Source organism: Fulmarus glacialis, unplaced genomic scaffold (assembly GCF_000690835.1).
Source record: "Fulmarus glacialis isolate BGI_N327 unplaced genomic scaffold, ASM69083v1 scaffold4858, whole genome shotgun sequence".
NCBI classification, from domain to species: Eukaryota; Metazoa; Chordata; class Aves; order Procellariiformes; family Procellariidae; genus Fulmarus; species Fulmarus glacialis.
The window spans coordinates 109,963-130,877 of NW_009226291.1; the positions used below are offsets into that span (position 1 = coordinate 109,963).

At 38.3% G+C, this 20,915-nt stretch overlaps 1 protein-coding gene across 1 annotated transcript in view; it reads right to left on the reverse strand.

Moving 5' to 3' along the window:
• The window catches only part of LOC104080384 (cubilin-like), a 123,375-nt gene extending 102,963 nt beyond the window's left edge, over positions 1 to 20,412 (reverse strand). Inside the window, exons 1-11 of the mRNA XM_009582759.1 lie at positions 20,386 to 20,412; positions 19,450 to 19,606; positions 18,664 to 18,842; positions 18,069 to 18,231; positions 17,606 to 17,822; positions 16,437 to 16,567; positions 8,015 to 8,201; positions 5,580 to 5,740; positions 4,343 to 4,524; positions 3,525 to 3,681; positions 867 to 1,054 (exon numbers count right to left, since the gene is read on the reverse strand). Of these exons, the coding sequence (XP_009581054.1) occupies positions 867 to 1,054; positions 3,525 to 3,681; positions 4,343 to 4,524; positions 5,580 to 5,740; positions 8,015 to 8,201; positions 16,437 to 16,567; positions 17,606 to 17,822; positions 18,069 to 18,231; positions 18,664 to 18,842; positions 19,450 to 19,606; positions 20,386 to 20,412 (1,749 nt within the window). The remainder of the gene's footprint in view (positions 1 to 866; positions 1,055 to 3,524; positions 3,682 to 4,342; positions 4,525 to 5,579; positions 5,741 to 8,014; positions 8,202 to 16,436; positions 16,568 to 17,605; positions 17,823 to 18,068; positions 18,232 to 18,663; positions 18,843 to 19,449; positions 19,607 to 20,385) is intronic.
• Positions 20,413 to 20,915: the final 503 nt, after the last annotated feature.

Here is a 20,915-nt window from a genome sequence, read left to right on the forward strand (position 1 = left end):
TCCTCTTGTGCAAAACCTAAGTAGAGCACAGGGGCTACATGCTGGCACCCTGTACAAGGGTGAGATCTGAAGGATGGATTAGTTCAGCAAAAGAGCGAAATTGTAGGCAGGATATTATAATCCTGAGTATAGCAGTGGTCATGACTACACTCTACTTCCCACAGTACGAAGTACAAAACTGAGAGAAAATATCTTTTCAGTTGTCCTAGAAATAAAATCTTTCAGGAAATGAAAATAAAGGGTACTTGGCTTTAGATTGACTGGATCGTTTTATTTGGCTAAAAATTTCTCTCTTTTTTTGTGGGTAAATGCAATTTCTTTCAGTCCCTTTAAAGAAGCAGATTAATTATGAAAATGAAAATATAAACAGCAGACATAGCAACCCTCCCTTTAAAAATGTAGATATGACACATTTTAAAGTTTTTGAATATTCCCCACTCCTTCTCAGATAAAAACAAGAGGAAAATAATTAGGCTCATTGCCTTTTTGCAGTCTATTTACTAATCTCAAGATTTCTTCTTCTTCAAATGAAGATGAAATCATAAGATCTCACCTCACCCATAAAAGCCAGTGCATCTAATCTAAGGTGGTAGCTAGACTATTTGTAGCAGGTCTAGGCACCTGCAGAGTGATTCATCCTCCCTATTGCAGACACCTCTCTTAAGGTAGGATGAAGTGCTCTCTGGCAATGCTTCACTCCCTACTGATCACGGAGGAAATAGGGACAATTCATTTGGACTTAACACTTGAGTTTTAATGGCTAAATTTAGATAAGATAAATTTCCCCTTCTGGTCTTCTGCATCCTTATGTTTTTCTTTATTGGAGAAGACCTAATTTTTCTTGTTTCTAGAATTTAGGTACATACCTTCAAGAAGTCACGGTCACAGTCAGATCCATCTTCTAAATCAAAGGCTGTGAAGCTATAGTTGAGTGTGTTCCCCTTTGTAGTTTGGATAGTCCAGTGGCAGTGCTCATTTAATGGGTAATTATTTGGATAATTTAAACTTTCCAATATGCCATGGCTACGATTAACAGTCAGTACTTCATGGCAAACTGAAAAAAAAAAGTGATAATAAATTATATTTGTGCAGCGCTTATTAACCCAGTATCTCAAAAAATTACTAATTGAAGTTACTGATAGCATTACAAGGTGAGAAACGTTTTTATTCACAGATTAGAGAAATCATGCAGAAAGAGAATTGTGACCTATTGAGGAACATATTGCATATGTTGCAAACAAAATCCAGACTTTCCAAACTTGAATCCTTCAGCTCTATTATGTCCTCCTTTTCTGACACTTGCAGACTCATCAGTATATGTAGTACATATATTTTTGGCAGTTTTCTTTAATTCTAAATACATGGTTATTCCTGAAACATGTTTTCTTCTTTTTTTTTTTAACTAATAATAGAAATTTGCCCTGTCATTTGAAATAATTTGGGGAGGGTGCTCAACAAAGATTGACTAATGGATTAAAATGGTTTATTTCAGCAAACTAATAAAAAAATTATAACCCCTGGCTAAAACAACAAATGGAAAGTACACTATTTGTATTGGATTTTCTAGCTCCAGGAACTGGAAGTGATCATGAAATTCTTTAAAAAGGAGCCATGATTTTCCTCGTGAGTCATCCAATAACATCCTAGCATAAGAAATGGACACTCACCTGGAATAATGAGAGCTTTCCTTGAAGTGCAGAGAAAATGAAAAAGAAACTAAACTAGATAAAGAGTGACGTTACAATTACAGCATTAGATCAGTGAGTCTCATTTTCCTGTATCCAACTTCCACTAAAGACAGAAAATATCAATGTGGGCAATCCCTCACCTGGAGAGAGCATACAATGTGTATCGGGAGCGGAGAAGTGGGCAGGAGGCGGGGAGCTTTGTACAGCAAATCTTCTGTGTTTGAAGAGTAGAAATAGCTGAGATTCACTTGCAAAACTCGTCTGTCACTAGGGATAATACACCTACCTCCTGCAAATTTTTTTTATTCTTTCCAAATGATTTACAGAGCAGCAAGGTCTGTGTTTTTAGGACTTCAAAATGCTCAGGATACAGCTGAAGGTCAGGGTCAGGTGGAGTGGAGCTCGTCTGCAAAGCTACACTGAACATACAACTGTTTGAAAGGACAGGATGAAGAGCACAAAATGGATTTTGAAGAATGCAAGTCGGGTAAAAGCTGCTACCCCCTGCCATCAAGATTTTATTAGAAACATATCGGACACAAAGGTGCCTTTGAATGTTAACTTGATACCATGTTTTCTTTTGCAATGTTTTCCAATTCATCATTACATTTCTTTCATGTACACATAAATGCATCTGGCATCTAAGTATCCTTATTTTATACCACTATTTCCTACATAATTTTAGCTTTTGGGCAGGCCATTGAAAGCTTTCGCTGATGCATCTTCAGGAATTAAATATGAATGTAAAGTGTAGATCACATTATCTGATAGCTCAGGTTCTATATCTGAGTGCTTTGAAAGTGCTCTTTCTGTTTAATTAATGAAAGCGGGGGAACCCTTTTCTAATACATTGTCTTGACTTTGCAGTCTGAAAAGTACATAGTAGATGTATCTTTAAGGAATGAAGGAATGAGGGAGCCAAAGCTCCCTCACTCTTCTAATTATTATATGTGTCATGTGTGGATGAATAGCTTTGTTTTTTTCGTAATCCATTTACTATTGTCCAAACCTAGGACAACTTAATGTCTATAAACCTACAGCAATATCTATCAATTGGGCATGTCATATTTAGATGCTTGCAAATCATTTTGTATGTGGTGAAATTCCATATCTTCCAATGTGCATTCAACCATATATGCTAGCGTATAAAGAGAAAATAAACACCGGGACGATAGTCAAGGTTATGACGGGGAACAAAATAACTTTAATTTGTTATGTATCTTCTTGGATTTTTCTCCAAATGTTATTATTCTGATATTTCTGGGGTAGAACTATTTTACAAAAAAGAATGTTTGCAAGAAAAATGTGACCCTTACCATAAGATATAAAAAATGAAACTTTTTGAAGTGTTCCAGGTAGGCTAAATGATCCTAAGCACCCACAATGATCCAGGATGGCTTATCCTTTGCCATCCTGCCTCACAAGCAGCTAGAAGAGCAGAGAAGCTTGTTCCATCTGCCTTCTCTGTTAAAAAGTCAGGAGACCGGGTGAGCAGAAGAGCAAGAACAGTCCAATCTACCCTGTTATGGACTTCCAGCACTTGTTATTCTGAGTAAATCTGGAGTGGTAACTGCCGCTGGCGCAGGTAATAGAAGCAGAGCCACCTCACCAGCTTTCTTCTAAGGAGGAGATAATCTCCATCACGGGTAGATGAGCAGATAATTTTTAGCTCTCTGTGTTCTGTGACTGTAGCAGGCTAGAGAATCTGGGTCAATAATATGCTGTATACATTGTCTTCTACTCATGAATAGGTAAGATCATGGGCTGCAAGAAGCAGTTTCAGGAACAAGCTGAACTGTAGAAACATGTTCTTCTCAGCTTCTCTTACTTACTTACCCTGTTTGTATTTAGCTAAAAAACCTCCACCTCGCAGGCTGTTATCTGTCCTTAGTTTTACATACACACTGTCTCCACTGGAATGGATGGGTTGTGGTATCTGATTCCCACAAAATTTACCTAGCTGTTTACCATTACTGCTGTTGCCATCATACACCTTAAAAAAAAAAAAAAAAAAAGAATTTAATAAAGTTGATGGCATTACAAACCCAAGTAATTCCCCCCTGACAAATGTCTGCTTAGGGAATTATTACTGGGTATATAAGAGGTTAAATTCTATTTCTGCTCAGAGGAAGCCTGACAGGCATTTCAGAAACAAGCAATTCAGTGGAAAAACAGGAAGCCAGTAACCGAATACTGGTGGGTTTTGAGGGGCTTACTCATCAAGAGGGGAAAACTGAACTCCATTTCAAATCTATTAAAAATATTCAAATAATTTATGCAACAATTCAAATATGAAATCTGGGATTAACAATAGGGTTACTGACACTGTTGTGCCTTTTTCTTTGTAATTTACTAAGAGAGCATACTAAGGCCTTGGTCCAAAACACAGCAAATTTAAAAGATATAGACAGATTCTTGTTTCAGTGGCCTTCCTATCTAGGCATAAATGCTTTTCTTACCAGCAGCTACACAGACACTGCTGCCTTACCTCTCACTGCTCTGTGATATGAAGGTAGCATGTCAGCATGGAGATTTCCTATTCTGGGTCTGTTCAGTTATGAACATTGGAAGACCAGGGCCGTGTGTTTTTCCTTGCCTGTGCACTCATCATACTCAGCTGCCTCCTATGGAGCAAAGTGTCACAGGGTACATACCGCAAGGTAATCGAAGTTGCACTTTGGGTGATACTCTAGATGGAACTGTTCAAACTCGATTTCGAATGGGGTTCCTCGGTTTCCTCTGAGCAACCAGTAGCACTCTGAATTGTGGTAATATGGCATTGGGTAGTTGGGAGACATGAAGATACCAGAAGCTGTCATCAAAGTCCCACCACAACCTGAAAATGGCAAAGAAACCAAACCAATATTTAACATCTAGAAGAGAGAATTAGACATGGTATGTGAGATTCATGCACTGTGAGATACGTGTGAGATTCAGATTCACTACTGACCTCCTTCACATGCCCTGAACATTTTCAGTGATGCCCCAAAAATCATAGAATCATAGAATCATTAAGGTTGGAAAAGACCTCTAAGATCATCAAGTCCAACCGTTAACCCAACACCACCATGCCCACTAAACCATGTCCCTAAGCGCCTCATCTACACGTCTTTTAAATACTTCCAGGGATGGTGACTCAACCGCTTCCGTGGACAGCCTGTTCCAAGGCCTGACCACTCTTTCAGTGAAGAAGTTTTTCCTAATGTCCAGTCTAAGCCTTCCTTGGCGCAACTTGAGGCCATTTCCTCTCGTCCTATCGCTTGTTACTTGGGAGAAGAGACCGACCCCCACCTCGCTACAACCTCCTTTCAGGTAGTTGTAGAGCACGATGAGGTCCCCCCTCAGCCTCCTCTTCTCCAGGCTAAACAGCCCCAGTTCCCTCAGCCGCTCCTCATAAGACTTGTTCTCTAGACCCTTCACCAGCTTCGTTGCCCTTCTCTGGACATGCTCCAGCACCTCAATGTCCTTCTTGTAGTGAGGGGCCCAAATCTGCATTTAGCCAACAGTGTTGTAAGAAGAAAAGAGCCCATAGCACCTGGAAATATGAACTATCTAATTTGAAGAGTGCTCTGATAGATAGTTAATCTTCAAATAGAAACCTCTCCATTAAATTCTTGGTTACTGTTTTCCTAAACATATGAGAAAGTTGATGCTACATTATATCTGGGGAATAGTATATCCTTCCCTATGGAGAAAAAGAAAGCCCAAGGATCAAGAAAGTTGTATCCTTGATCTTAACAACATGAATATATGTTGCTATATAATTAGCAGACAGATTTTAGAAGATGGAAAGCAGAAAAGATGTGGGGGAAAAGATGAGAAATTAAAGACAAATGAAAGATCAAAAATGAAATGTGTAAAATGGTTTTATACTTGATGAGGTCATTTTACCTGCTGATGTACCATCCCATTCTGCTGAAAATCCCTGTCTTGTGCCAAAAATGTCACTTAAAAACTTTATCCACAGCTTGTTACCGTGAGAGATTATAATGGGAGGCAGGTCTGTACCACAGTATTTTCCAAGAGGAGGAGAAGTTTCATAGCCTCCATCTCTAGAATGATAGAAAAGAAAAACCTTGGGTCAAAGAGAGAAACCATGAGAAAGGTTAACAAATCAAAAATCTTGGGATTCTTTCGGGCCTGGGAAAGACTAATCCTGACTATTCATCTTCCATAGCAATACAGCTACCAAATACTGGAGGAGTCCTTCTTGCAGTAAGGGGTCCTACCACAAGCATCTGCTTGCTGGGTACATCCACTCTCTCATCTCAGCAGCCTGTCCCAGAGTCTGTCAATACAATGACAGACTCAAGAAGTGTCTCAAATAGGCTTGATGCTGCAAAGGCAGGACCTTCTATGTGTAATCATTGGTGTAACCAAAGGTAATCTTCTAATTTGAAGAAATAAGTTTGCTCACTTCTCACTGTTTAGCCTGGTACAAAACCAGATGAGCTGACCTATTAAAAAAAACATGTTTATTTGCCACCACACAAATGAGAACCCATTTCTCAGAACTGATATGATGCATGTTTTGAAATATTTTCTTAGCCTTCAGAGTTGTTTCTACAACCGCTTATTTCCCATTTTTAAAATAAGTAATATTTTCAGTAATATTTTCTAATACTGTAATCAGGATGCACATGCTACCCGCACATATCTTCTGGGAATAAAAAAGATGGTGACAACCTGCTTATCAATTGCTTTCTAAACTTATCTTTGAGCACTTTCATATTACAAATACCCTACAGGTCATTAGGACAACAATAAATACATTTATACTATATATGGGTGTGATCTTGATATGATGCTTTTTAAGTGGACAGTAATACTTTCAATTACATTTTCACAGGTTTTTATGTGCTTTTGAGAGAAATTTCTGCTTAGACCTTGCCACTTTGTTTTCTTGTCATCCTCCCAGCTTAAACTGCTTGCCGCTGTCTCAGGTTACTGGCAGTTAAAGAACTGTGCCAGAACCTCCCCTCACTTGCATCTCGGCCTCTGCAGCTGTGGTCAGATGAACAATTTTCCTAGTTGACTGAATGCAATTTATCAGAGGACACCTCAGGACAAGAAACCAGAGTGGCACCTCATCTAAGACTTATCTAGCTACCCCATTTAATGGTATCAGGTTTGATGAGACATTCTAGAAATCCAGTTATGGCAGCAGAAATGTGCTGAGTTGCACTTAGCAATGTTCTGGCCATATCTTAAAACCTGTTTAATGCTGCTGAGCTCTTCACATGGACCACAGAGTTAGATTTATGCAATAAATGAATGCTTTCAGTTCTCGAGATGAAAAAGTGAAAAAAAACCCTGTTATAATTCAGGTCTACCCCAAATTAAGGTGTTAACTGTTAACACAAAGTTAGATTAAATTTAATCTCAGATTGTTGTTTTAAAATGAAAAAATGAAACACTTTACTTCTTAGAAAATACTGAAAAAGCCTTTCAGTTTTTCGTAACTTTCTCCAGTTTGTAAGTACAGCTGAAAATAACCAGCTAATTCAGTAGGAATTCAGAATCTCAATACTGCAACTTCAGCAAGCAGCTTTTTGTTTGGTTCTAAAAAGTAAGACACTAGTTACAGAGGAATAACCCATACAGGATATCTGGTATAATGTTCAGAATGAATTTTATCATGGCGTTTATTGAGGTCATGGAAACTCATAGCATGCTCAGAGTGAAAAACCACACTGGTGTTCTGCAGACATGGTTCACCTAGACAGCTGGCTCAAGAGGACAAAAATGGGTGCACTGACACTGCAAAGTGCAAATCCCATACAGCAACACAGCAGAAAGGACGTGTACTCGGTGCAGCTGTATTGTAAGCATGCAGCTAACCTTCCTGCAAATTTTACTTTCTTCTACCTGTCTCTGTCCTGTAAAATTTACTAGAAATCACAATGCTAATATCCTAATTTTAATGGTGATGTCAGTATAGACAAATATCACAGATTATGTATCCTAGTGCTGCATCATAGAATAGCTGCTGTTTAAAGATGATAAACATAAAACAGAGTATGTCACAAAACAGGCAATAAAACTCTTTGTTTCTGCACTAAGAAAAACAACCAGAACGCAGTGCATGGGAACACAGTCCACATACTCCACTTGCTCTGAGAACAGGAATTGACCAAGTGGGAAAGCCGACAATGAAGCAGGATGGGAGGAGGAAAAGGTAGCTTTTAAAGTTCTCTGGTAAGTCCTCTTCCCACATCGACAGCACAGGTGTATAGCTAAAACTATAGCTTCTGAACATGCCTAAGTGGATCTGGATAACTTCCATGGTTATCAGTAATAAGGACAAGAGAAATAATTAGGCTTGCCTGATTTCTACATAATCCTCTGTACAGCGTTTATTCCCTTGCAAGGTGAAGTTGGTGAAGCGCAGTACAATCTGTCTGTTTATTCCCACTGTGATGGTGTATATGCACTCTGTCCGGACAGGGTAGTTATTGGGATAGTTTGGAGATGTTAGCACACCAGTTTCAGTACTGTAGTTGTGTGAGCACACTTTAAAAAGAAAAGAAACAAGTATGAATTAATTTAATACGTATGCTAAATTAACAGGAAATTTCTATTTCCAACAGACAGAGGAGCAAACATCCTGTGCTCCTGCGCATTATAACTCTTCCTGGACACATCTTACTGCTGAATATCATCACTATAAACTAAAACCAGAATCCAGCTTTTTCATGAGATTTCTTATATTTGAGTTGATTTGTTCGGCTTTTACCAGAACACTGTGTCTGTAATAAATAGGCAAGGTAAGAGTAGTTCCAGCTGCCTAAGTTGGCTTTGACCTAAAACGCAGCTAAGCAGAGAAAGGAAACTGAAAGAGGCGTCTTAATCAACACAAAAGGTAGGATTCCTGAATTTCTGAAAAGCAGTGGTGGTGGAAACTGAATACAGTCTCCAGCTACGAGGAGATTCTATATTGTCCGCAGGCATTTCCCATGATCAAACCTGGGAGATGGGGATTTTATATCTAAATTTCTTTTCCCATTTTCTGGGCCATAAGTGACAATTAGCTGGAAAATAGTATAATCCTTAGATTGTGAGGACAAAACAGTTCTACTTAAGGTCTTATACTAAAATCAGCTACATCAATTCTTCTGTGAGCACTGTAGAAGCATCTTGGTATTATAAACTGCAAAGAAGAAAATAGTGTGGACTAATGCTGAGCCAGAACCTGAGCAATAATTAAAAAGAAGCTCTTTCAAAAGCACAGACATAAGAACTAGGAATAAAAATATCTACTGCACAATGGTACATGAGACTTATTTTGGAGAGAACAATTGTCGTGTATTAGTTGATCACAGCCTGAGCAAGGTTTGTGATCTGGCTGCAAAAAGGGCAAGAAGAAGTGTCATCCGTGTCAGACGTTTTCAGTCAAAACAGGGAATCTTGATGCCACTGCATGAGATAATGGTGACATGTCACCTGGAAAAATGTGGATAACCATGGTCACTGATGTTCTGGAAATCAAATGAAAACAAGCAAGATAGAGGTTGTGGAGATAGTGGGAAATTAGTAGATTAGCAGGCAAGAGACACTAGAAGAGCTTAACTTGTTTAGCTTAGCAAGTGCAGGAGAAAGAGACAGAGATAAACATCAAGAAGCATGAAGAAAATAAAAATAGAATAGACTTTCAATGACAGTACAAGCTCTGAAGTTAGAAACTGTCCATGAATACAGATACACAGAAATTAGGAGAAAGTTTCTATCAGGAAGTGAGTTTCTAGAGCAATCATCCAACCAACATAACAGATGCAGAAAGGGGAAAAAACTCCACTGTTTTTTAAGATATCATTTGATTAATTTAATCAAGAAGGAGATCACACTATGCAGCTCTTGGCAAAAAAAAAAGGGGGGGAGGCATAAAATTGTGGGCTGTATTTGATGACCCTGGAGGCTCATTCTGGTTCTTCATTCCCCTGCTTCAGGTCCTACAGGTTGCAAATAAGAAATGAAAGTAGATTTCTCAAATACTTTCTATCAGATAGGCAGGGTTAGGCTAATTATAAAGTATAATTGAAAGAGCAAGCAAAATATTATGATTAACTTTATACTCATTTAAGCTGGTTGCCATAGATCTCTGAAACCTGTTTTCTAACATAGCACAGCTGCAGTGTAGTAATACTTGTGCTTAACGCTTCAATATGCATAATAATTTAGGGGGAAGGGATGAAATTACAGTTCAGGCCCTCCATGTCTAAGGTTGGTCATTTCCATGTCTGTTCTCCAGCCATTCTAACTACTAAAACGCTTTTGCTTTTAATGGTGGCTTTTTTAATGGTGGTTTTTTGCATTCTTAGTCACATGAAAGACTTCTGTTGAAAATGTTTTCTGTGGGATAAATACCCCCAAAGCTAGCTACCAGACTTATGTTCCTCATTCATCACAAAAACAAAGAAACATGACACAGAAACAGGCCAATAATTTTCTGCCATTGGGTTGTACTTTGGTATTGACAAGTCAAAAAGGTTTCATGCACTAGTTAACATAAAATCATGATCTATTAAAGTCTTTATCTAGAATTTTAGTCATTTGTGTGTTCCATCACAGATATGCTCTAATGTATGCATATAACAATCAGGTTAGTCCTGGTCACCTTAAAAACGTTGTGCTGCTTTATAAATCCTTATAATGCCCTTGCTGTGCTCCCAGCTCCCATGGTGTTTCATGATATGTAGGTTTATCATAAAACCCAGATCCTTAATTCATGCAATTTCTTGAGAACCCTGTCTGCAGGGTTAGAAATCTGACTTAGAAATATGACCCAAGTTTTTCCTAATGGCTCATTACACAAAAAGCAATAAAAAATTAAAATTAAAATTAATATGTGTGCGTATTTATCAGCTTACTTATTTTAAGTAATTATTTTCTCCTGATTTTGGAAGGATGGGTGCCTGACTCATGCACATTTAATGGTTAGAGGAATTGGGATACTGCCCTTCCTTATTCACTGAGGCTGAGACCATGAATACTAGCTTTTAGCCTGGAGAATATTAAAATTGATGTACTAGATAAGGGCCCTTAGGGTAAAATTAGCATCACGGAAGCCAAAATATTTTTATCAGCCCTTTTAAGAACAATTTCCACGGAGTTGTCCAGGTTCCTTCCCTCACCAAAGATTGCTTTCTTGGGAGTAATCCATATAGAAACTCATATCCCAAGTGTGCTATTTTAAACTGGATGCTGTATACTGCTCTACACTTCACATAACAATCTTCTTTATGAGCTAAGGGGGATAAATACAGAAGGTGGAACAGTGACTGCCTTAGAAATGTCAGACTTCTGGCTGCAGTGAAATAAATCCAAGTGTAGACTAAGCATACGCTGCTATGAGGATTAGGAAAAGCATAAATGAACCCATGTTTTTTGACAGCCAACTCTCTTCTGGTAACTGGATTCATTTGCTGTGTTCTACTAAAGAGCTGGCACTCCCCTTTTGCACTCACACAGCATTTGGGGGTGTGCTTGGGCAGTAATAGTTCCTTCAGTGAAAACTGTTAGCAAAGTTAGCACGAAAAAAGTACTTTGACTCCTTTGCCAAAGTTTAGAATGCAGTCTAATACCATAATGTGATTATTATATGCCTGGAAAAAATATTAATTCAGTTTAGTTTGAAGACACTTATCGCAGCTCATGAAAAACAGAAGGAGGAGGCAATTGTCGAGGACAATCGCACATTTTGCCTTGCAGTGTGTGAGGTTTGAAAGCTATTCAATCTGCTTTCTGATTTTGGTACTGAATGTATTTGCTCTTCTGAAAAAAATGCCATAAATGGCAGTAACCCACTGTAATAGCCAACAGCAGTGAAAAATGCCAGCTTTTGTACGACTCACTCATGCAATCATGCCTACTGCAGAAAATTATATCCATGTTTTTTCCCACAAAGAGATATTCATCAGTTGCCGCAATTCTAATTAATCAAAAATAAAACTATAGTGTTATATGTAAAATGGCAGTTTTCTTTCAACCTCACTCTGCCAAAGGAAAACTGGGATTCCTAACAATTAGGCTTGTTTAGGAAAAAAAGGGAAGAAACTATCACATGAAGTATATGTCTCTCCACAAGCCATGGAAAAGCACATCTGCACTCCAGGGCCTTTTGTTACTGCTGCTGGCAGATGCTAACAGGCTTAATTTTTACCAAGAAGGCACACAAAGGTCCTTTGTACCGTTTCAGACCCAAACTCCTTAGAAACACTGGGTACAGCTATTCAAAAAGAATCTCTGACTCTCTTCTGCTGATTTACATATAAACACACAAACTATAGAGTCATATACACATATCTAGGCATATATAGGCAGACTAATACCCTGATCAAACATAACCAAGTTACAGTGGCCTAACAAGTGTCAGTTGCCAGCTGATTGAGCCTTTTTCCTGAGACTCAGGATGAGCTGAGCAGATGCCCAAGATGCATGCAGGACTTCAGCTTTTTTTTCTGTCTTAGCTCAGCCTTGTTCAACCATGCCCTGTATCTCTGCATGCACATATTTGTCAGACATTGCTTTTCATTCCTGTCTTTGCTCATTCAGCTGAAGAGAAAAGCCAGGGAACATCCTCCTAACAATTACTGGGTTCAGTCAGCAAGATGGGAGCTGAGATCTCAACTTGTACTCGGCTATCAACAAAGAAGACACACAAATCTATACATCACCTTCAGGTGCCCTTTTAAGTCCATGGGTTCACAAACGTTTTTCTTTCTTTCTTCATCCTTCTCAAGCTCTGACTTCTCCAGTCAGTCATTGTCAGCTAACTTACACCACACAATGAAGCTCTTTAAAAACAAGTTACCCCTCTTTATAAACAATATAATTCACAATTCAGGATAATAAAGAGGAAAAATCTTATCTTTCACCAAAGCCAGAGAAAGACCAGGAATAAAAACTCTACCAGGAAGGCAATCTGCTAAAAGCCTTGTTAAGGCGGACTTTTCTTAGCAGAAAGGATGAAATGAAGCCTCTTGAATGAAACAAACAAATAGAGGGGGGAAAAAAAAAAAGAAAAAAGAAAAAAATCCCCCGCAAAACCCCAATTCAAAGTAAAACAAATAAATTCCTACTTACATGTGAAGAAGTCGAGGACAATAAAATACATACACTCACTCTAGCGCTATTCCTATTGAAAAATTGTGGCCTGGATCTTTACCCTGAGCAACGCTTCCATGAAAGACTGAGCCCTTTCAAAGATCTTTCAATAATTTTACATAGGTTCTTTGTGGTGCGGTCAGCCAAGATGGGCAAAAGAAAATATCATAACACTTAGATGGCTGTAGTGACATTCGTCTATCTGGTATTTGAGACCTGGACTCTAGGAAATAAATCGAAATATTACCTTGCTTTCCATGTGACTTTCCCCTTTAAAAGACAAAAAGATGGCCAAGAACTGAGCATCCGAGGTACAGATAGTTTAAGTGGGCAATATACATTTTAAACAACTGAGCATCATGTAGGCATATTTGACTGAAGGATTTCCATTTGTATTCCTGCCATATGAGCTATTCACGTTTACCAGCTGGCAGACTGCTAAAACAATTGTTTGCACTTTATGGACCATGGCCATGGCTGTATCTTGTGGCATTCAAATCTTTTGATGAGGAAATATAGCTTTGCCATTATTTTCAGGCTACTTTTCAACTAATTAATGTATAACAGATAAACCATGCTAACAAAAACATTGTTTGCCAAGATGCATGGAGAAGGAAATTAGTTTTGTTTTACATAAAAACATTTTTTTCACTCCTACTTATCCTTTTTTTTTACTCCTCTTTATTCTTTTTTTTCATGATAATCTTGTCCATCTTTTCAATAGCTCATTCTCTGTAAAATAACTCCAGGCAAAAGCCTATTGAAACATTTAATATGAACCAGAACAGCTTTGACCAGTTCTGATATTGGTTACACTCTAGCTGGCTAAGAAAACAGAGCTCAAAAGTATGAAGGATTCTTACTGCACAAGAAACATTATTAGAACCATCTTTTCCTTAGCAAAAAAAATGAAAACAGGCAGCAGATGTAAAGAAAAAAAAAATCCATAGCTTTGGTAAATCTCTCAGATATGATTATGCTAAGCAATTTGCTACCTTAGTGTAACTGGATATACATAAGATGAATATCAGGCCTAAACATCTCACAGTGGGAAAAATAAACTTGATATGATTTCAGGGAAGCGGGGAGTTGCTTCTCACAGCAAAGTCCACATACACACATGTGTTTGCCTTCTCTCAGGCCATATCAGCTTCAAAACACTTTATTCTTAATCAGAAATGAATGTTAGCAATGCAGTATTTTTGACAACCTTGTAGTACTGCTATGCTTGTGCTGAGACCAAAAGAAACAAATCTCTGTAAAGAAAACAGATCACAGTTTCAACTTCTTTATAGGGTTATTACTCTCAGTTTCAGTGGTTATCTGCTACTTTGCCATAGTTATGCAAACTATAGTGGTTGAAGTTAAAAAGCACTTATTCTAGAGATCATAGTTCTAGGCCTGAGTGAGAATAAATTGAGAATAGGCCTAGTTTAGCTGAAGAGTAGTAAAGATATCTCTGTTAATTATGGGGAAAGAAAATCATACCTGTTGTTTAGAGTTCGAATTAAGATACTATATAATTCTTATTTCATATAAACATTTTATACAGTTTCTAGTTGCTAATATATTGAAGAGAAGATAGCCTTCCATTTTTAAGGCATAATTTGAAACCGTTCCAGGGACAGTAAAGTTTGAACTTCACATGATGCTTTGGATGCACAGTGCTTTGGATGAAAGATGAGAAAATCCAGTCACCATGGTGGTGGTAAAGGAGGGGAATATGGAGAGGAGACAGAGTAGTGAAGCTGGACAGAAAATCTTGGGATTCATCAGCAATGAGATAACTAACAAAACCAGAGAAACAGATAGGGTTACCCAGAGACAGAAATGTAGAGTAAAGAATATTTTGATCTTGATGAACTGTGAGAAAAGCTATTATAAGAACAGTTAGGAAGGAATCAAGTCTACCCATGAAACACTAATTTGAGGTAAAGTAAAAGAAAAAATCTCACATTAACAAGCAACAATCACATTTACAGAAGTTACAGTCGGCAGCTGCAAAAACAGGCCCACAAAAGACTTTCTTTATGAAGCTGATAATGTCACAATTTCTTACTAGTAATAACTCAGTTTTCAAACTACAGAGTCTTTCTTGGAAAGATTTTTCAAAGTAGAACTTGGGGTTTGGCCTATTATTTTCTAACAAACAGAAATTTCCTCCTTGGAATAGTTCTCATTAAATCTTAATTGTTTTTACTGGCTTTTTGGTTTCCATACCAGATAATTCAAGTATGAATGAAGGCAGATGAGAAAATGGATTATTTGGATTTATAAGTTATCTGGTAGTGAATAAAAACACAGTGGCAAAATCTGTATTTGTCTCACCTACACACATGCTTGAGAGATGAAATAATAGCCAAATTTTCCAAGCTGTCACCATGAAAACAGTTATTTTTCACAAGATAGAAATTGGAAATTTTGCTGGTTTTAAACAGGTTGGAGAAACTCAGAAAGTAGGAAAAATAAAATTATGAAAGAAACTAAGAGCAAACAATGAGCAACCATTGGTAGTTTATGGCTACATAGATGAGTACTATGAATTTCTGGTATTCATCTAATAAATCCCTCGTAGCCTGCACTCACACAAACCAGCTAGAAACTGGTTAATGATGGATACACAAATAACCCAGCTACAAATGTATTCTCATTTTTACTTTTTTTCATTGTCCCACTCTACCTCTTCTGTGGTTTAATTCTGCTAGGCAGAACCTGTCCCTCTACCCACATAAATCCTCTTCTACTAAGATCTGTGTTTAGCAGTGAGGGCAGCAATAGCTCTTGTCTATTGGCTCTATGAAACTGTTAGTTACAGTCTTTCACAAAGAGGCTGCTTTTTCAAGTGCAGTCACTGCTAAAACGCTCTCAGCTGGAGAGATGTGCAAAACATGGATCAAGTATGCAGGGTTCAGCATAGCTTGAAAACACAGATGTGCCCCCACCCTGGAAAACCTTCAAATCAGTTAGAATTCAGAGTAATTTCTCAGCTTTTCTCTGCTTTAGAGAACTAAGGGAATGAACGGTCATTCTTCTCTTCAGTAGTCTTTACCCCTCTGAGGTATGTCTTGGCCCCTTAGAAGGAGATACTTAAAGAACAGATTTAAGGCATAACAGGAGCCTTGAACTCTTCTGGAGACAGAAACATTGCACTCTGTTGTAATGAAAAAACCAGCTTGTGCTTTCAAGTTGTTTTGCTGCTTTATCAAATTTCATCCTATATTACCTTTCTCTGCCCATCATCAATATTGCACCTTAACAGGCACTAAATTAATTTTTATGGCACCTGAGAGTCTCCCATTCAAGGGAGTTGTCCACGATTGCTAAGTTTCCTAGATCACACTTACTCAGCTCAGAACGGACAAAGCAAATTCAGAAAATACTTTTCCTAAATAATTCATGCAGTTCTGCCATTTCAGCTCTTACTGGCTTTTTAAAGAAAACAGTAGTGTCGCTTACAGAAATTGCTTTCTGTTTTCCTAGGGAGGAAAAAGCTTGTGAATAAAGCAGGATAAATAAGAAGGGGTAGAAGAGGCACCAGGCAGTCTTCTGTTAACACAGAAAATAATGTTTCTGTTTCTTGTAGTGGTTATTTACAGTGACAGCAGAAAACATTTAATTTACATAATTAACAGGCTGACATATTACCTTTTGATGCATCCAGGGAGATATAATTAGTTGAGAAGCCCTCAGATGCAATGCTGTCATCACTCACGAAGTACAACATCATCATGTTGCCACCACTAGTGAGAGATGGTGGAATTGATCTTCCACAGTACCTGCAGCAAAAAGATGCCCCAAATTGAATGGCAGGACTTTATGAAGCATCTGTATTACTGGAAGAGTATTCAGCTTTCCTGAGAAGTTCGAACAGCTACACATACACAAATCTTTCCTTTGCATGATACAGATCCCAGCCATATACCCTGTATCATGGCACTAAATAGCACACTACGTGTACAAGGGTACAAATCTAACTTGTGTGGCAAAGTCAGAGGAGAAACTGTTCATCAAGTTGTCAAATTCTTATTGAAATTATTCTATGCTGTACCTACAACATACTCTGTTCTTTTGTAGGAGTCAGAGTGGCTGGCCAAAAACTAAGGTTGCAAAACTCTGTCCATTATAATACGAGAGTCATTTGCACCATATTTTCCAAAATACTGCCATGTGAGCCAACTACTTTACAGTCTGTAGCTGCAGCTGGATACTGTTCCCAAGTAGTTCAGATGTTCTTGAATTCTAGGACGGCAAGAAAACCCTGTATATACCCCAACTGGGGTGACGGGGAAGGGGAAAAAAAGAAAAGATTCTTCCCTAAGATAAAATCACATATCAGGAGAAAGTGAAAACAAAATCCTATAAAATGTAGACTTTGGTTTAGTTTTTGCTGAGATCCAAATGCACAAGCTTTTAAGTAATCTTTCAAGTAATCTTTCTTTCACTTCTGCAAGTGTTTCAAATCACGTCTTTTCCTGGGCATATTAATGCTTTTGAACTTATTTCCCACAAATGAAAATGTTAATGGAGCAGGAAAATGCCAGCTATTGAAACCTGTCCTTAAAAAAGCTGTCCTCTTGACACAAGTTAGTTTCTCCCAGTGTAATATTTATTAAATGTGGTTCGCATGTCATTCCATGCTCAAAGAAAGCAAGCTGCCTTTACTATGCTAGGCAGTGAAATTGCTGGTATTGTTTCTGTAATGCAGAGAAATTAATCTATACACAAAATTGAAGGAAGCTAATTGGATGTCAAGTTCTATAGAATAGTGCTCACTCTGCAGTAATTCAGCTCTGCAGACTAATGGACATATTCACCTTCCCAATTTTTGCACAGTGCTGTTGTCATATATTTCAAGATAATCCTTTCTGCAACTATAATCAAATGCCAAGTTAAATGAAGTGAATGTCAGGCGGATAAGGTAGCCGGGTTGAATGTTGATAATCCAGGTACACTTAATACCATGTGGGTAGACATCTGGGTGGCCAGGACTTGTAATGGTTCCTTCTGGTGCAGTGAGAGTCTCTCCACATACTGTAGAGATTTAAAACATCATGTTAAATTATCTGTTTATAAAAAAGTTAGGCATTTATGAAATCGGTTACTTTTCTTTCTGAAATTTCACAGTCATTTTTTCCTTGATGCATACTACACAGTAACTGATTCAGAATGTATCTCTCATTACACCATCATAAAACTTGATGGCCAACTGTTTTCAGTGTACAGGAAAATTTGGAAAGTCCCAACACTCTACACAGAAAACAACAAAAAAATCCTTACCTGTATCTAATGGCCAGTACTCAGCTCTGAAGCCAAGGTTGGTAAGAGAGGAAGCTTTGAATTTGATATAGAGATTGTTCCGTGTAGATTGCACTCTAGATGGTACAGCTGTACCACAGTATTTCTCCAAAAGAGGAGAGTCTGTGTTGTTGCCATCTCTGACCTGAAGAACAGTTTATTCAAAATATCCCATACAAATTTCTATTATATTAAAGTTGTAAGCATACATGAATTCATAAGAACCATATAAAAGAGATCCTTAGTAAATCAAACCCTACCCTTTCTTCAGCATGGTTTCTACTACAGGCACATACAATGCAACCTTATGACTGCCAGAGAAGCACTCTCCCACCCAAAGCATGTCGGATGGAAAAAATCTGAGATCTTTCACCCTCAACAGTAAGTGGCACATAAACCTCCAAAACCAGGTCTGTCTAGGTTTGGGATCCCATTATGAACCTGGAAAAGCTTTTATAACTGCTGTAAGAAGTGCTCACCTGTCAAGCAGTTCTGCTTTGGTGGAGATGAGTATGAGAAGAAACAGAGAGATAAGAATCTATCTACTATTCATAGTATATGAATTATTACTCTTTACCTCAATGTAGTCCGAGTCACAAGTGGTTGTATTTCGAATGTCAAAGTCGATAAAGTTAAGAATCACTACTTTGCTAGCTGGCTGGGAGATGATCCACTCACAGGTCTTTGGGTGAGGGGACATCCTGGGGTAGTAAGGTGAATGGATAGTGCCTGCTCCAGACAAGGAGCCTCCACAGGCTGCCAAGAGACACCAAGAAGCAGTACTTGTGATGAATGGTTTCAAGGAATGCATAATGTGATGGCTATCAAATATCACTATGAAATTATAAGAAAACCACCCCTAAAAACCTATCTTCTTACAGCATCTACTACAGATCATCCAAGTAGTGTTAAGAAGGTATTTAAAAAAACATATTGCTATAAGTATAGCATAAACAATCTAACTGTGCCCAAGAAAACTAATGGATTTGACTCATTTGTTTCACAGACACAGATAGATTTGTGGGTGATTAAGAACTAAAAGATAAGAAAAAGAAAGTAAAAAGATTTAGGCAGAATTATAGCTGTATCATCTTTCGTATGTTAGCGGTAAGTGATTTATCATTAATAGAAGCAATGAAGCTTCATTTCCAAGCATGCTAGGAATGCCTACAACAGACCTACTGCAGACATCACCTTAGAATTTCTAAAAGTAACAATAAATATATAAATTGACTTTTTTTTTGACTTTTCCTTTTTTTTGAAGTTTGTCTTAAACCCATTATACGGATAATACAGCAAGGAAATGACTGAAAGTGTTCAAATTAGAGATCAGTTCATTGTGCAAGTCACCAGTTCCTCTTACCAACTTGATAAATGGCCCGGAAGCTAGCCCTTTGCACAGAAGCATCAGACTTGAACTTGATCCAGAGACTGTTGCTGGTAGAAGTGATTGGAGATATCAGTGTACTATGACAGAATTTGCTAATAAGAGAAGACATCTCACTGTCACCATTTCGAACCTAGTCATCGAAAAGAAAAAAAAAAGGTCAGATCATAAAAGCGTTGGGATCTGATACCTGGATAAAATTATAATCTCACAAGAGCTGCTAAAAGGAGTAACTATTTTACCTATTTCTAAGAGGGGAAAAGAGCCATCACAGTAATTGGCACAAGCACATGATCTACAAGAGCTCAAAGAAAGGATCGGATGATCAGCACAGAAGACACATACATACTACTGTCACAGGACATTAGGATGAAACAGATCTTCTCTATGAACTGCAGCTTTAGTACAATATGCTTCCAAAAGTGACACCTTTAATATGTGTCCCGGTTTCGGCTGGGATAGAGTTAATTTTCTTCCTATTAACTGGTATAATGCTGTGTTTTGGATTTAGTACGAGAATAATGTTGATAACACACTGATGTTTTAGTTGTTGCTAAGTAATGTTTACATAGCCAAGGACTTTTCAGCTTCCCATGCTCTGCCAGGTGCACAAGAAGCTGGGAGGGAGCATGGCCAAGACAGGTAACCCAAACTGGCCAACGGGGTATTCCATACCATATGACGTCATGCTCAGTATATAAGACTGGGGGAAGAAGAAGGAAGGGGGGGAGGTTCGGAGTAATGGGGTTTGTCTTCCCAAGTAACCGTTACGCATGATGGAGCCCTGCTTTCCTGAACCCCCTGCCTGCCGATGGGAAGCAGTGAATGAATTCCTTGTTTTGCTTCATTTGCGTGCGCGGCTTTTGCTTTACCTATTAAAGTGTCTTTATCTCAACCCACAAGTTTTCTCACTTTCACTCTTCTGATTCTCTCCGCCATCCCGCTGTGGGGGCAGTGAGCGAGTGGCTGTGCGGTGCTTAGTTGCCGGCTGGGGTTAAACCACAACAGTATGAAAGAGACAGGTAAGGTGCTCACCAGTGAGAGCTATGAAATTTTTGCCTGCGCTAAAATCTGCTGGGGCAAAAAAGGGGTATTTGTGATTTTCTTGCTCTGGCCATGAACATTCTAGGGATTTTTCAATGGCACTTCTCCAGAACAAGCACATGTCCTATCACACCCATACATCAATGCAGCCAGACAGCTCACTAACAAGAGATGCAACTCTGAGTCCCTAAAGCAGTAAAGAGGTATGCTGACATTTTCCATTACTTTAACTGAAGGGTCCAACGCATGATAATGAAAATTAAGCTAGATCAGGGAATCACTTCCAGCTTTTACCTTCTGCACTGCCACTTTACTGACCTCAATCAATTTGCTAATCAAAGGAGAAATGTATCTTATGTGTTTTCCCAGAAGTTGATTATAAATCCTGACTAGAAGGG